Here is a 16,268-nt window from a genome sequence, read left to right on the forward strand (position 1 = left end):
TCAGCGAAGGCCTTCCTGTTAGGCCATCGGGGTTTAAGCTGAGCCGGCGAGACAGGCAATGGGGAACGCAGCCTCCTGCCCATCAGGAGCTCGGCAGGCGACGGCCCATGATGCAGTGGAGTAACAGAGCCCTGTATGGATCCTTGTTCTTTTTCAGCAGTCCCTTGACTGTTTTCACAGCTTTCTCTGCCTCACCATTACTGTGTGCATGGTAGGGGCTACTGGTCACATGTATGAAGTCATATTCTGCGGCAAAAGCAGAAAAGGAGCTTGCAGAGAACTGGGGAGCGTTATCTGTAACCAGGACCTCAGCGACCCCTTGCCTGGAAAAAAATGACTTTAATCCATTGATAACACCAGCTGATGTGGTTATGGGTGTCTTTGCTATTTCAATGTATCTTGAGTAGTAATCTACCACTAGCAGATAAGTGTCATTTTTCCAAAAGAACATATCCGCTTCTACCTTTTGCAATGGCCGTTTTGGCAGCGCCGTTGCCATCATTGGCTCCGGATGACAAGGTTGACATTTTGTACAGACCTCACACTGGGCCACTAGCTTGGCAATCTGAGTACTCAGACCAAGCCACCACACTGACTGTTGAGCCCTCAGTCTGCATTTGGTTATCCCCATGTGTCCATCATACACTCTGTCTAGCATTTCTGGTTGTAGAGTCTCTGGGATAACTATCCGTTGTCCTTTCATGAGAAGGTCTCCATTACAGTGGAAGTCACGTTGGTGCACCCAATAGGGCTTCAGCAGTTGAGGCAGTTCCTCCTGCCTGGGCCATCCCTTTTTGCACTGCTGAACTATCTATTGGCAGATGTGGTCTCGTTGTTGCTCCTCTGCAATCTGCTGCAGTTTGGTCTGAGATGCAGGGAGACTGTCCCTTATTGCATTAATGGAGACCTGTACCTCACCCTCTAGACATTGCTCCTTCTCTGATAATGGACGTTTAATTGGGGCGCTGGAGAGTGCATATCTGCTGTGATCAGTGCCTTCCCTGGCACATACACCATCTTGTAGGTGAACCTCAGTAATCTGAGGCAGAAGCGCAGAACTCTGGGAGGCAAGTCGTCCAGTGCTTTTGTCCCTAACAGAGCCAACAGTGGTTTGTGATCAGTATATGCTGTAAACTGCAGGCCAATAAGGTATTGGCTGAGCCTTTCACATGCCCACGTGATAGCCAATGCCTCCTTCTCCAGCACTCTCTGTGAGGCCAGATCTCCTTTGATTTTGTCAAACGCTACCTGTTGCATGTGACCCCATGACCAGTCATTCTCTTTGGCTAGTAAGACTCTCAGAGGTTTGGTTGTATCTGAGAACTGTGGGAGGAACTTACCCACATATGTGGCCATGCCTAAGAAGGTCCTGACTTCAGCCACATTCTGGGGTCTGGGCATATCTGTGATGGCGCTGATCTTCTCTGGGTCCAGCTCTATTCCAGCTGCACTGATTTTGTGTCCCAAGAACAAAACCTCTGATTGTGCAAAAATGCATTTTTCATTGAGTGTCAGGCCAGTCTCCTGGAGTCGGGTCAGAACTGCTGTGAGCCTTACATCATGTTCTATTCTGTCCCATCATGTTCTGCTCTGTCCCTTCCGCACACGAGCACATCATCCGCGTGGACTATGACGCCACTCATCCCCTCCAACAGCTGGGACACGAGTCTTTGGAAATGCTCAGGACCGGAAGCGATTCCAAATGGCAAAACATTAAAACAGTACCGGCCAAACGGTGTTATAGACGTTGTGAGTGCCCTACTCTCTGATGACAGCGGTATCTGCCAGAAACCTGAGCGGGTATCCAGCTTTGTGAAGACTTGTGAGCCATCCAACTGAGCCAGTGACTACTCAACAGATGGTAAGATGTGTCTCTCTCTGCAGAGTGCCTCGTTCAATTTAGTCATGTCCACACAGATCCTTATTTCCCCATTGGCTTTTGGCACCACTACCATCCCTGCACACCAGTCTGTAGGACTCCCCAATTTCTTCCATCCTGCCCATCTCTTCCTTTACTCTGGCCAATAAAGGGATAGGTACCCGGCAGGGGGTGGTATAAGGGCATAGGGGACAGCATCCTCTTTCAGGCGGATTTTGTAGTCACCTTCTGTCCTTCCTAGACCAGAAAACACTTTTGGGAATTTATTTTTGAAAACCTCACCTGGGTCCTCCAGTTCGCTCACTCTCTCAATGAGTTGCAATGCTTCAATTGCTGGCATCCCCAGCAACGGTCTGGCTAGAGAGTCAATGACGAAGACAGGCTGGATGGCACTTTTGTCTTTACTCTCCAGTTTAATCACCAAGTGCCCTACCACTGGTAAAATGTTATTACTGGGCCCATACAGTTATTTGTTTGTAGAGAGCAAAGGGCCATCTCTGCTATAGCTATACAGCCTAGTTGGGATAGCTGTCACTGTGCCCCAGTGTCTAGTTTAAATGACACAACCTCCCCATTGAGTTTAATGTCTGAATGCCAGCCAGTATTGTTTCCCTTTACTTCTCCCAGAAAGATGCTGTCCTGCTGTACCTCCTCTGAAACCTCATGCATTTGCTTTAATCGACAGACAGCTGAAAAGTGTCCTCTCCTGTGACATTTCCTGCATTCCGCATCCTTTGCTGGGCAATCGTTCCATCTGTGGAAAGGGGATTTCCCACATTTGCGAAAAACACTTGAACTAGCTACTGGTGCCATCTGTGGTTGTTTTCTCCACGTCTGTCTCTGTTCTGTGTTCCCCTCCATTGTTTTAGCTCTGTATGAAAATGCATGTATTTTCCCACTCTCTTCGTTCTGCAAGGAGCTGCTGTCGCGCAGTATCGTCTGCTGTCTTTTTACTGTCTCACTCTGCCTAACCTGGTTTACAGCTTTGGACAAGGTAAGCTGGGAATCCAACTGTAACTTTTCAGAAAGTGATATATTTCTTATTCCGACTACAATCCGATCTCGGATCAGCTCTTCCCTGAGCGCGCCAAACTGACCATGGTCTGCTAGTTTGTGAACAGCTGTGATAAAACTGTCAGTGGTTTCACCCTGCTCCTGAACTAAACCTAGTTCTTTCAAAACAGTTTTTAACGGCGCTGTAGTTAAGTTTCTCTTCCTCGGTCAACGTCGAAGCATTTAATATATCCTCGGCTTCATCACCCATAGAGTAGATCAGTGTATTAACTTGAAATGCCTCATTTTTCACGTTTAAGACTGATGCTACCCTGTACCTTTCAAAGGGCCTGATCCATTTCGGATAGTTTTGAATGTCCATACAAACAAAATTCTCCGGGGGACTAATGCTTAATCCGTCAGCACTAGCCACTGGCCTGTCCGTGTTTGCGCCAGAACCCGTTGAACTTGGAGTCGCAAACCCTGAAATCCCGCCAGCTTCTTCCTCTTGCAACATGTTGCTTAGCAGTAACTTAGTCCTTGCTCGTTAGCTAGCACAATAATGATATGCACTGTTTTATCTCCAACACTGTTCCCTCCCTGCTTTGAAACAGCCTGAATGTATGATTTACTTGGTACGTCCTTCATGTTTATGTGAATTTTAAAACCACTTCTGACACCATGTAGTATGATCTAAAATAACCCCCAAGGGACATCCTACTACACACATGAGCAGCATTGCCCCAATAACCACTGAAGTAATGAGCCAGCAAACCCTGGCTGAGAAAAGTCCACTCTGATCCAAGACTGAAGTCGTGTACAGCAGTAAAGGTCGACCAATAGCAACAATGGCAGATTCCCACTAAGACTTCTAATGACAAATAAAATAAATATAATTTTTCAAGCAAAGGTCACTCAAATCTATATAGGCAGTCAGGTTTAGATGTTCCCTACCTCTACCATTTGACACAACACTTATTCTCTGCCACAAATGGCTCCCTACTACATATAGTGCATTACTCTTGACCAGTCATATGGGTCCTGGTTAAAAGTAGCAATATAAAAGGGAATAAAGAGCCCCATGGGTCACAGTCTTCGTATAGCTTTCGTTCTCCTCAAGCCCGTTGGACATGAAACGTCCTGTTGCGGCAGTGTTATTAAGTGAGGTGGGTGACGTACCGGCGTGTAGCTGTGCACGATGCTGTTGAGGTTGACTGAGGCCAGGCTCTGGTCAGAGAGGCTGTTATTGAGGCTGCTCCTGGGGCTGTCGCTGTCCTCCTGCTCCGTCTTGTACAACACTACCTGGAACAAAGATGGTGGTTGTTAATATCCCCAACTGGAACAAAGATGGCCAATGTTTATATCACTTACTGGAATAACAGACCTGCCAAGTTTGAAGAATTGTTATGAGTACTACTTCAGCGCGGCGGGGGCACCCACACTGCTCAAATCAAAGGCAAATGCACGTTTTTGGCCTAATATTGATGTTGGCAGAAGACTTATAGGTACATGGTAATTTTCTGCTCTTCAGTAGCTAACTAGAAATACATTTAAATGTACAAATCAGGGTTCTCCCTAGGATTTTCTGACAAAGTGGTGCTGGTCTAAGGTTGGGTAGGGGGAGGAACGGAGGGGGTCTGTCAACTCCCCCCTCAGGAGGTTGGAGCATTTTGCATTTGAAAAACCTGTAAATGCCATTTCTAAAAACCTAGAGTCTAAAAGGGATACTTTGGGATTTATCTACTTCCCGGAGTCAGATGAACACATGGATACCATTTGTATGTCTCTGTGTACAGTATGAAGGAAGATAGAGGTAGTTTTGCGAGCCAATTCTAACTAGCGTTAGCACAATGACTGGAAGTCTATGAGTATCTGCGAAGTCTATGGGTATCTGCTAGCATGCTATTTCCAGTCATTGCACTAAAGCTAGTTAGTAATTTCTCTCGCGCTAGTTAGCAACTTCTTTCACACTACATGCAGAGACATGAACATGGTATCCATGAGTTCATCTGACTCTGGGGAAGTCCCTAAGTATCCATTGAAATTATAGCAAACAATGTAGCCAACACAGAAGTATTTGATTCTACATTAAATTGAGGTGGTCTCTATGAAACTTTCAAATGTTTCTAAGTTAAACTTAGGGGTAATGATTATTTTAATTAATAGGTGTCTTAATGTGGATAGTCTAGTGAAAAAGTAAACTGTCTTCATTTTGTTTGGGGAGAAAATTCGGACTAATTCAATTACTGGATGCACTGGATGTAGTAGTCTAGTTTACAGTAGGCTATTTGGAATATGAAACAACTGAACTAGGCCTATATGAGCTTGTTTCAGATCTCCATCCCTGACATAATGCATCAAGTTAGGTCTGACTACTAGGCTACCATTTATTCAACATGCCTTGTTGTCATTGGTAAACTAACTATTATCACATCATTAACAGCCTACTGTTGACATTTAGATACAGATTGTGAACTGATTAACCCTTAAAAAGCCTTTGGGGAGGGGTTCTATGAAGCTAACATATGGGATTATTTTAAGATGGTCATACCATGGATCATTTAGGTATTTGATTTAGAATTTTAGGACCCCTGTAGGTATAATTCATTGATCAAATATTGAATTTGGCCTTTACTGCTATAGCCCATAGAAATGCATTGAATAACACAATCATAAATGGCAAAACAGACATTCATAAATGAAACAATATGGAATAAGGTTTTGAAGTGTCGTTCCTATATCTAGAAGATAAGAAGGCTAATAAATTATCCCCACAAAAATTGACATATTTAATCACATTTTTTTGCTGGCACAAAACTACTTCCATACTTCCCTTCACTTTTCAAACCGGTACCGGGTTACCTTGAGACGAGTTCCGTGACGCTTGTATCTGTCGTAGAACACCATCGTGTTCGTGAGTCTCCCCTTTCCATAGTGGGGTCATATTAGTTTGTTGCCCAAACGGTTTGATGCTCCAGACAGAAGTTGGCACATCAGTGGAAACAACTTCAAACGAGTCCCGTGGGGCTTGTGGGGTTCGTGGAACAAACAGAGAAAACCAACGTGTAGGCCAAACAGTTCGCCCACTACAAATGTTTTCCTGAGAAGAGCAATTTTAGGGATGTCTCTTGGACTGACAACACAGGTGCGGAAGGCCGACACTAGCGACATAGATTGCGACACAGCCCATATACAGTGGGGCAAAAAAGTATTTAGTCAGCCACCAATTGTGCAAGTTCTCCCACTTAAAAAGATGAGAGGCCTGTAATTTTCATCATAGGTACACTTCAACTATGACAGACAAAATGAGAAAAAAAAATCCAGAAAATCACATTGTAGAATTTTTTATTAATTTATTTGCAAATTATGGTGGAAAATAAGTGTTTGGTCACCTACAAACAAGCAAGATTTCTGGCTCTCACAGACCTAACTTCTTCTTTAAGAGGCTCCTCTGTCCTCCACTCGTTACCTGTATTAATAGCACCTGTTTGAACTTGTTATCAGTATGAAAGTCACCTGTCCACAACCTCAAACAGTCACACTCCAAACTCCACTATGGCCAAGACCAAAGAGCTGTCAAAGGACACCAGAAACAAAATTGTAGACCTGCACCAGGCTGGGAAGACTGAAACTGCAATAGGTAAGGAGCTTGGTTTGAAGAAATCAACTGTGGGAGCAATTATTAGGAAATGGAAGACATACAAGACCACTGATAATCTCCCTCGATCTGGGGCTCCACGCAAGATTTCACCCCGTGGTGTCAAAATGATCACAAGAATGGTGAGCAAAAATCCCAGAACCACACGGGGGGACCTAGTGAATGACCTGCAGAGAGCTGGGTCCAAAGTAACAAAGCCTACCATCAGTAACACACTACTCCGCCAGGGACTCAAATCCTCTATATAAAAAAAACATATCTTTAACACAAACAGACAGCTTTTAATGGGGATTTAAAAAAATGCTAATTAGATCGTCAATCGACCCTAGGGGGTTAATTAACAAACTATTATAGTAGTAGGCCTATCATAACTTTCTGTGAAGGACGGTATTAGCGCATCTCTGTATGCCTTGTCTGTTTCCATTTACGCAGCGGCGCACGTTTCCCTGCTCGTCAATGCCTACTACCGCTGTGGAGATCAAAGCATGTGCGGGCAACAAAGTGTTCTTGCTTAGTTGACTAAACGCGGTAGCTAACTACCTTCGTCGTAATAACGACGTAGCTAAGGAGCTAACTACAAAATAACACGTAGTTATGTGCTTGACTAACACATACAATATGGGAAAATGTATTTGGCAAACAGCTCATTCTCCCTACCCCTTTTCCTCACCGTTGGTATCAAAGGAAAAAGTGGAGCGCTACCAGAAAGAGGAAAATAGTAGGCTATTACGACTATAGAGATTCTCTCCTCGCCCACAATGTGCCAACTGGAAACCTATTTTTTGCCTAATTTAAGGTAGTTTTCCGTACCAGCATACGTTGACTTCAAATTGTGTGCGGGTTGGCAGGTTGGTAATAAAGATGGGCGCCATTAATATCACTACCTTGAACAAAGGTGTATGGGTTTGCATGTCATTATGACAGACAACTACCTTGTTAGTCACAGCGTTGATTGCCAGAGTGGGAGAGGCATCGCCGTACATGATACAGTCCATTCGCAGGGACTCCGATTCCAGGCTGTAGGGGGTGGAGGCCTGGAGAACAGGACAGAGTAATATAAGGGAGGGATGGGAGAGGGCTGTCTCTTGGTCTCTGTCTACAGCAGTGGTGGAAAAAGTACCCAATTGTCATACTTGAGTAAAAGTAAAGATAACTTAATAGAAAATTACTCAAGTGAAAGTCAACCAGTAAAATACCATTTGAGTAAAAGTATTTGGTTTTAAATACCAAATGTAATTGCTAAAATATACTTAAATATCAAAAGTAAACGTATAAATAATTTAAAATTCCTTACATAAAGTAAACAAAACAGCACTATTTTCTTGTTTTTTAGCCAGGGGAACACTCCAACACTGACATAATTTACAAACAAAGCATTTGTGTTTAGTGACTCTGCCAGATCAGCGGCAGTAGGGATGACCAGGGATGTTCTCTTGATAAATGTGAATTTGACAGTTTTCCTGTCCTGCTAAGCATTCAAAATATAAGTATAATATATAATATAATATAAATACAAGTACTTTTGGTTGTCAGGGAAATGTATGGAATAAAAAGTACATTATTTTCTTTAGGAATGTATCGAAGTAAAACTTGTCAAAAATATAAATAGTAAAGTACAGATAACCCCAAAAACTGTAAAGTACTTAAGTATTTTTACTTAAGTACTTTACAACACTGCTCCACAGAACATTGATGGGATAGATAGCATATAATATTGAGCTGGTATAGTCTACAGTAAACCATAACATAATATTAATAATTATTACAGACACAAAATGTATCTTTCACCATTTTGTCTACCCTCACTTGCCTGGCTCCCAAAACTGCTTACTGAAAGAGGATTGGTTTGCAACAATGCAACTTTAATTTATGATAAACTCCAAAAGAGGGGAGAGAGTTGCAAGATCCATGACAGAGGTCTGTGTATTTGGGAAGAATGGCTTGATTCAAGAGTGTATGAGGAGAGATGAATTAGTCCTCCTGTATGCCTACAAGAAAGAATAGTTGGTGCCTCGGCCCTAACAACATTTGACCACTTTATATACCACAGAAGAACAGTTAGATGGACTACTCACCTTACAGACAAACAATGGCTATGATATGTGCATCAAAAACAGAAATACCTTATTACATAAGTATTCAGACACTTTGCTATGAGACTCGAAATTGAGCTCAGGTGCATCCCGTTTCCATTGATCATCCTTGAGATGTTTCTCAGTCGACAGTGCACGTCAGAGCAAAAAAAAAGCCATGAGGTCGAAGGAATTGTTCGAAGAGCTCCATGACAGGATAGTGTCGAGGCACAGATCTGGGGAAGAGTAGCCTAAAAATGTCTGCAACATTGAAGGTCCCCAAGAACACAGTGGCCTCCATCATTCTAAAATGGAAGAACTTTGGAACCACCAAGCCTCTTCCTAGAGCTGGCAACCTTGCCAAATTGAGCAATTGGGGGAGAAGGTCCTTGGTCAGGGAGGTGACCAAGAAGCCAATGGTCACTCTGACAGACCTCCAGAGTTCCTCTGTGGAGATTGGAAAACCTTCCAGAAGGACTACCATCTCTGCAGCACTCTACCAATCAGGCCTTTATGGTAGTGGCCAGATGGAAGCCACTCCTCAGTAAAAGGCACATGACAGCCCGTTTGGAGTTTACCAAAAGCCACCTTGAGACTCTCAGACCATGAGAATGAAGATTCTCTAGTCTGATGAAACCAAGAGTGAACTCTTAGGCCTGAATACCGCTGGCACCATCCCTACGGTGAAGCATGTGAGACCTGGGAGACCAGTCAGGTTGAGGGAAAAAATAACAGAGCAAAATACAGAGAGATCTTTGATGAAAACCTGCTTCAGACTCAGGACTTCAGACGGGGGCGACGGTTCACCTTCCAACAGGTCAACGACCCTAAGCACACAACCAAGACAACGCAGGATTGGCTCGGGACAAGTCTGAGTGTCCTTGAGTCGTCCATCCAGGGCCCGGACCTGAACTGGATCAAACATTTCTGGAGAGGCCTATAAATAGCTGTGCAGCGACGCTCCCCATCCAACCTGACAGAGATTGAGAGGATTTGCAGAGCAGATTGGGATAAAATCCCCAAACACAGATGTGCCAAGCATATCATACCAAAGAAGACTCAAGGCTGTAATCGCTGCCAAAGGTGCTCCAACAAAGTACTGAGTAAAGGGTCTGAATACTTATGTAAATGTAATATTACATTTTTTGTTTGCAAAAATGTCTACAAATCTGTTTTTTGTTTTGTCATTATGGGGTATTGTGTGTACATTGAGGGGAAAAATACTTTTAAATCCATTTTAGAATAAGGATGTAATGTAACAAAATGTGGAAAAAGACATGGGGTCTGAATACTTTCCAAATGCACTGTACTGCATTGAAAACCACATACTAAAATGCTTTGTCTGTTGCCAATAGATCTAGAGAACTAATATGGAACACACACTCTTTTGACAGTGAAAGACGGCTATATTTATGTGAGCCAATCTGACAACTCTTGCAAATCTGCCAGCAATGCAACCGAAGCGTACTAAAAGGGTCATAGGGCTTACGCGTAATAAAAAATGACTAGGTTCTGAATTAATGTTTGTGATAAAAATAAAAAAAAAAGAAGAAAATATGTTTAACGGAAGCCTAGGGCCTTGTGTGTTAATTAACTGGAAAAGAAGCCTAGAATACTCTACCTCTTTTCTCTCCACTCCCTCTCGCTCTTCCTCTCTCTCTTGTTCTCTTCCTTCCTGCTCTTTCCTCTTTCCATTCTCTCTCCCTCTCGTTCACTCTTTTGCTTTCCCCCCCTTCCTGTCGCTCTCACCCTCTCCCTTCCGTTCTTCCCCTCCCTCTCTCTTCTGCTTGCCCTCCCCTCTTCCTCTTCTCATTGGGCTGTGATGATTGTGCACTTTGGCGCTCTATGCCTGCTTTGTTTCCGTGGTGATGGGTAGGGCAGTGGTAGATGCGAAGGGGGAGAGTAGGCTTGCTGCTGCTCAGGGCTCAGTGAGCTGCAGCACCGTGTTCATTCAGGCACTCCACCATGCCAGTGGTATAGTGCTAATTCTATAGGGGCAGAAGAGACGTGATTTTTCACAGCATGATATCACCATCTCAAAGTAGATAGGTGATAACTGTTGGCCGAAATGAGACGTTTTACATTAAGCATAGAATGCAAAACTCAATGTCCATACACGGTAGCCTAGAATTTGTTTAGGAATTTGTTACATTTATATTGATCTGACGAGGAACAATTGATTATCGTCTCTTATATACACTGAACAAAAATATAAATGCAAAATGTAAAGTATTGGTCCCATGTTTCATGAGCTGAAATAAAATAGCTTCTTGATATAAAATAGCTTCTTGACACCTGTCAGGTGGATGGATTATCTTGGCAAATGAGAAATACTCACTAACAGCGATGTAAACAAATGTGTGCACACCATTTGAGAGGAATAAGCTTTTTGTGCATATGGAACATTATGGGATATTTTATGTCAGCTCATGAAACCAACACTTTACGTGTTGCGTTTATAGTGTTGTTCAGTATACAGTACCAGTCAAAAGTTTGGACACAACTCCTCATTCCAGAGTGTTTATTTTTACTATTTTCTACATTCTAGAATAATAGTGAAGATGTCAAAACTATGGAATAACACATATGGAATAACACATATGGAATCATATAGCAACCAAAAGAAAGTGTTAAATAAATCTAAAAGTATTTTATATTTGAGATTGTTCAAGGTAGCCCCACCTTTTGCCTTGACCGCTTTGCACACTCTTGGCATTCTCAACCAGCTTTGAGGTAGTCACCCGGAATACATTTCAATTAACAGGTGTGCCTTGTTAAAAGGTCATTTGTGAAATTTCTTTCCTTCTTAATGTATTTGAGCCAATCAGTTGTGTTGTGACAAGGTAAGGGTGGTATACAGAAGATAGCCCTATTTGGTTAAAAAAAGCACATTATGGCAAGAAGAGCTGAAATAAGCAAAGAGAAACAACAGTCCATCATTACTTTAAGACATGGAAGTCAGTTAATTCGTAAAATTTCAAGAACTTTGAAAGTTTCTTCAAGTGCTGTCGCGAAAACCATCAAACGCTATGATGAAACTGGCTCTCATGAGGACTGCCACAGGAATGGAAGAGGATAAGTTCATTAGAATTAACTGCACCTCAGATTGCAGCCCAAATAAATGCTTCAGAGTTCAAGTAACAGGCACATCTCAACATCAACTGTTCAGAGGAGACTTCATGAATAAGGTCTTCATGGTCGAATTGCTGCAAAGAAACCACTACTAAAGAATGCCAATAAGAAGAAGAGAGTTTCTTGGGCCAAGAAACACGAGCAATGGACATTAGACTGGTGGAAATCTGTCTGATGGTGTGGGGTGCTTTTCTGATGACACTATTGGATATTTATTTAGAATTCAATGCACACTTAACCAGCATGGCTACCACAGCATTCTGCAGTGATACGCCATCCCATCTGGTTTGCGCTTAGTGGGACATTCATTTGTTTTTCAACAGGACAATGACCCAACACCCCTCTAGGCTGTGTAAGGGCTATTTGACCAAGAAGGAGAGTGATGGATTGCTGCATCAGATGACCTGGCCTCCACAATCAACTGATCTCAACCAAATATAGATAGTTTGGGATGAGTTGGACCGCAGAGTGAAGGAAAAGCAGCCAACAAGTGCTCAGCATATGTGGGAACTCCTTAAAGACTGTTGAAAGAGCATTCCAGGTGAAGCTGGTTGAGAGAATGCCAAGAATGTGCAAAGCGGTCATCAAGGCAAAGGGTGGCTACTTTGAAGAATCTCAAAATAAAATATATTTTGATTTGTTTTAACACCTTTAAAACACCTTTAAAACAAATCACTTACTACATGATTCCATGTGTGATTCATAGTTTTGATGTCTTCACTATTATTCTTTGATGTAGAAAATAGTTGTTTTTTTCAACCTTGAATGAGCTGGTGTGTCCAAACTTTTGACTGGTAGTGTATATATGCTCCATTTGTGCAAGCCGCAGATGACCATTAACAGGATCAGTGTAAATTGTATGTCAGCCCATGTGAGGAAAATTCAGCGGTGTCAGAAGCTGCTGCTTTCGTCCTGACTCCTGATGACCGGCCTTTTGGGATCACCTGGTCCACTCTAATTTGAAATCCAGTACTCACCATTTCTCCAGAGCGCGGCCTCTTCTTTGGTCTGGTGGGCAGTGTGTCCTCTTTAGGGTTGGTGTCTATAGCCCAGTAAGACCCCTGGAAACCAAAACAAACAAGATATTAACACTACCCACTGGGTAGAAACTGGTTGAATCAATGTTGTATTTACATGGAAAATACATTGGATTTGAAAAAAGTCATCAAATGTTGTTTTGAGGGTGAAATCGGCGACAGAGTTTCATGTGAATATTATAAAATCTGCATAAAAATAATATTTTCCCAACAGAGATGTGTTTCCATCAAATTGATTGGTTGTGGATAATCGGCTTTGTGTGATGATGTAGTGCACCTAAATATAACTTTTGTGGTTAAATTCATGTATCGAATAATTAATACAAGTTAAATAGGTTTGCAGCCATTTTCAACTCTACTGATGGTTTTGTCACAAAAAAATGTGTGCGTTACATAGCGAATGTGCCCACTCTGGTCTTGGCATGTGCACTCTAGCCAACAGCTGGCATACTGTATACAATGCGGGTAGGCTAGCCTACATGATGACATTATTATGGATTATTTTTGTCAAACGGCAGCCAAGAATCGATCATCATATCACCAGAATAAGACCATCCATATTTATTGGAAAGAGCCTCAAGCTCATCACTGTGCACTTTCACCACCATGTGAAGTTCATCATTTATTTCATCTGTAGAGTAAATAACTGCATGCTTTCCAAGTCATCACATTATCGCGGGACCACACAACATATATCATCGTGTGACTCCCAACTTTACTTTTACAACGATGGTTATTATATCAATATTTGCATGAATGCATTTCCACCTCCATCTCTCACATAATGAATTTAACCAACACAAAAACAATCCCACCTTGTCTAGTGTATTTTGTTAGTCGATATTTGATAAATTTAAAGACAAATTTTCCATCAGGCCTCTAGTTACATTTTTTATGTACTTTACGCACATAAAAAGGTTGGACCTGTTTAGAGTAACCAAATTTCAATGTTTCCTACCTTTATATTACTCCAACTACCCCAATTCATGTTCTTAAGTAAAAAAACAAAACAATATAATAATAATAATAAATAATAATATATGCCATTTAGCAGACGCTTTTATCCAAAGCGACTTACAGTCATAGATGACACCATTAAAACCAATTAGGGTTCAGAACATTAAAGCCAATTATCTCAGAATCATCTTTTTGCTGATAGAACCTTATAGTCCAAGCACTCGATATGTTGAATTTGTACCCATAAAACGTCAGATCTTCAATGTTATATCCAGCACAGAAAAAAACAATAGGCTGGGCAGCACCTCCTACTGGAGCAGTGATCTACGTACAGCTACCCTTTGGTATCTTATCCAGGGTTTTTACCAAGCCCAGCCCTGCTTCGCTTTGATATTTGTCACTGACTATTACCAACCTGCTATCGTGAAAATTACTATTGCGAGATCTCCACTTAGAAAACTAAATAGATTCACTATCAAAGTCACACCAAAGGATAGGTTTCGTTCTGCCCCTGAACAAGGCAGTTAACCCACTGTTCCCCGTTGGCTGTCATTGTAAATAAGAATTTAAAAAATCACTTGTACAGTGCCTTCAAAAAGTATTCACATACCTTTTCCAAATTTTGTTGTGTTAGTCTGAATTCAAAATGGATTAAATTGAGATTTTGCATCACTCTCCTATACACAATATCCCATAAAGTCAAAGTGGATTTGTATTCTTTAAAAAAAATTCAAAATCCATTTTGAATTCGGGCTGTAACATGACACCTTCACTTTTTCCACATTTTGTAACATTAAAGCATTATTCTAAAACTGATTTTTTTAAATTCCTCAATCTACACATTATACCCCATAATGAAAAGCAAACAGTTTTTTTTTTACATAATAGCAAATGTATAAAAATGTTAAAAACAGAAATACCTTATTTACATAAGTATTCAGACCATTTGCTATGTGACTCGAAATTGAGCTCAGGTGCATCCTGTTTCCATTGAAAGGCACACACCTGTCTATATAAGTTCCCACAGTTGACAGTGCATGTCAGAGCAAAAACCAAGCCATATGGTCGAAGGAATTGTCAGTAGAGCTCCGAGACAGGATTGTGTTGAGGCACAGATCTGGGGAAGAGTATCTGAAAAATGTCTGCAGCATTGAAGGTCACCAAGAACCGTGGCCTCCATCATTCTTAAATGGAAGAAGTTTGGAACCGCCAAGACCCTTCCTAGAGCTGGCCGCCCAGGCCAAACTGAGTAATCAGGGGAGACAGAGCTCCAGAGTGCCTCTGGGGAGATGGGAGAACCTTCCAGAAGGACAACCATCTCCATCAATCAGGCCTTTCTGGTAGAGTGGCCAGATGAAAGCCACTCCTCAGTGAAAGGTACATGACAGCCCGCTTGGAGTTTGCCAAAAGGCACCTAAAGGACTCTCAGACCATGAGAAACAGGACTTCAGACTGTGGCGAAAGTTCACCTTCCTACAGGTCAATAACTCTAAGCACACAGCAAAGACAACGCAGGAGTGGCTTTGGGACATGTCTCAATGTCCTCGAGTGGCCCAGCCAGAGCACGGACTTGAATCAGATCGAACATCTCTGGAGAGACCTGAAAATAGCTGTGCGGTAACACTCCCCATACAACCTGACAGATCTTGAGAGGATCTGCAGAGAAGAATGGGAAAAACTCCCCAAATACAGGTTTGCCAAGCTTGTAGTGTCATACCCAAGAAGAATCGCTGCCAAAGGTGCTTCAACAAAGTACTGAGTAAAAGGTCTGAACACTTAAATCCATTTTTTTATACATTTGTAAAAATGTATACAACACCTGTTTTTGCTTTGTCATATAGATTTCTGTCTTGATTGATAAAACATTTTCTTATCCATTTTAGAATAAGGCTGTAACGTAACAAAATGTGGAAAGGGGTCTGAATAGTTTCCAAATGCACTGTGTACTCAGTCTCTCTGTGCATATCTGAGCTAAGGTTAACGCAATAATTGAATGCTAAGACAATGATTGCAAGATATTATCTCCTTGTTCCTTATCCTCTTTATACTTGCATAACGGTAAACCTAGACATGTGCATCTCATAATATTCCGAGGGATGATGCAAGGCTCGCAACCTTGGCTATGCGCACTGGATACGATTATGGGCTTATAGCATTCACATAGTAATGGAGTCAGATAGATAAATGTAGTTTATTATTAAAATATTCAACATAATTTTTACACATCTACATAATGGAGACCCCCTCAACCTCAGTTGATGGGGATTTCCACCAACCTACATAATGGCTAGATAATTTCCACAAAACAAAATTGTGACATCCAGTTGATGGTGATGTTCTATATTACACTACAATAGTTTCTAGTCTAGTGGATAAACCATATGGTTCAAGAGAAAATAGCCTAATTAATTACAAAAGCATCTCATCAACAAAGGCATTATTTTCAATTAAAGCTTTATTGAAAAAAGCATCTCATCAACAATGGCATGATTTACAATTAAAGCTAGAGTCCTTAATTGAAACAATAACAAAGCAGGCAA

At 41.7% G+C, this 16,268-nt stretch overlaps 1 protein-coding gene across 2 annotated transcripts in view; it reads right to left on the minus strand.

The window, feature by feature from the left end:
- The window catches only part of LOC124031897 (forkhead box protein J3-like), a 99,023-nt gene that overhangs the window by 16,633 nt on the left and 66,122 nt on the right, over nucleotides 1-16,268 (minus strand). For both annotated transcript variants that reach the window (XM_046343690.1, XM_046343691.1), the window contains exons 5-7: nucleotides 12,712-12,795; nucleotides 7,463-7,564; nucleotides 4,052-4,174 (exon numbers count right to left, since the gene is read on the minus strand). In XM_046343690.1, the coding sequence (XP_046199646.1) occupies nucleotides 4,052-4,174; nucleotides 7,463-7,564; nucleotides 12,712-12,795 (309 nt within the window). The remainder of the gene's footprint in view (nucleotides 1-4,051; nucleotides 4,175-7,462; nucleotides 7,565-12,711; nucleotides 12,796-16,268) is intronic.

Source organism: Oncorhynchus gorbuscha, linkage group LG03, assembly GCF_021184085.1.
Source record: "Oncorhynchus gorbuscha isolate QuinsamMale2020 ecotype Even-year linkage group LG03, OgorEven_v1.0, whole genome shotgun sequence".
In the NCBI taxonomy this organism is placed as follows: Eukaryota; Metazoa; Chordata; class Actinopteri; order Salmoniformes; family Salmonidae; genus Oncorhynchus; species Oncorhynchus gorbuscha.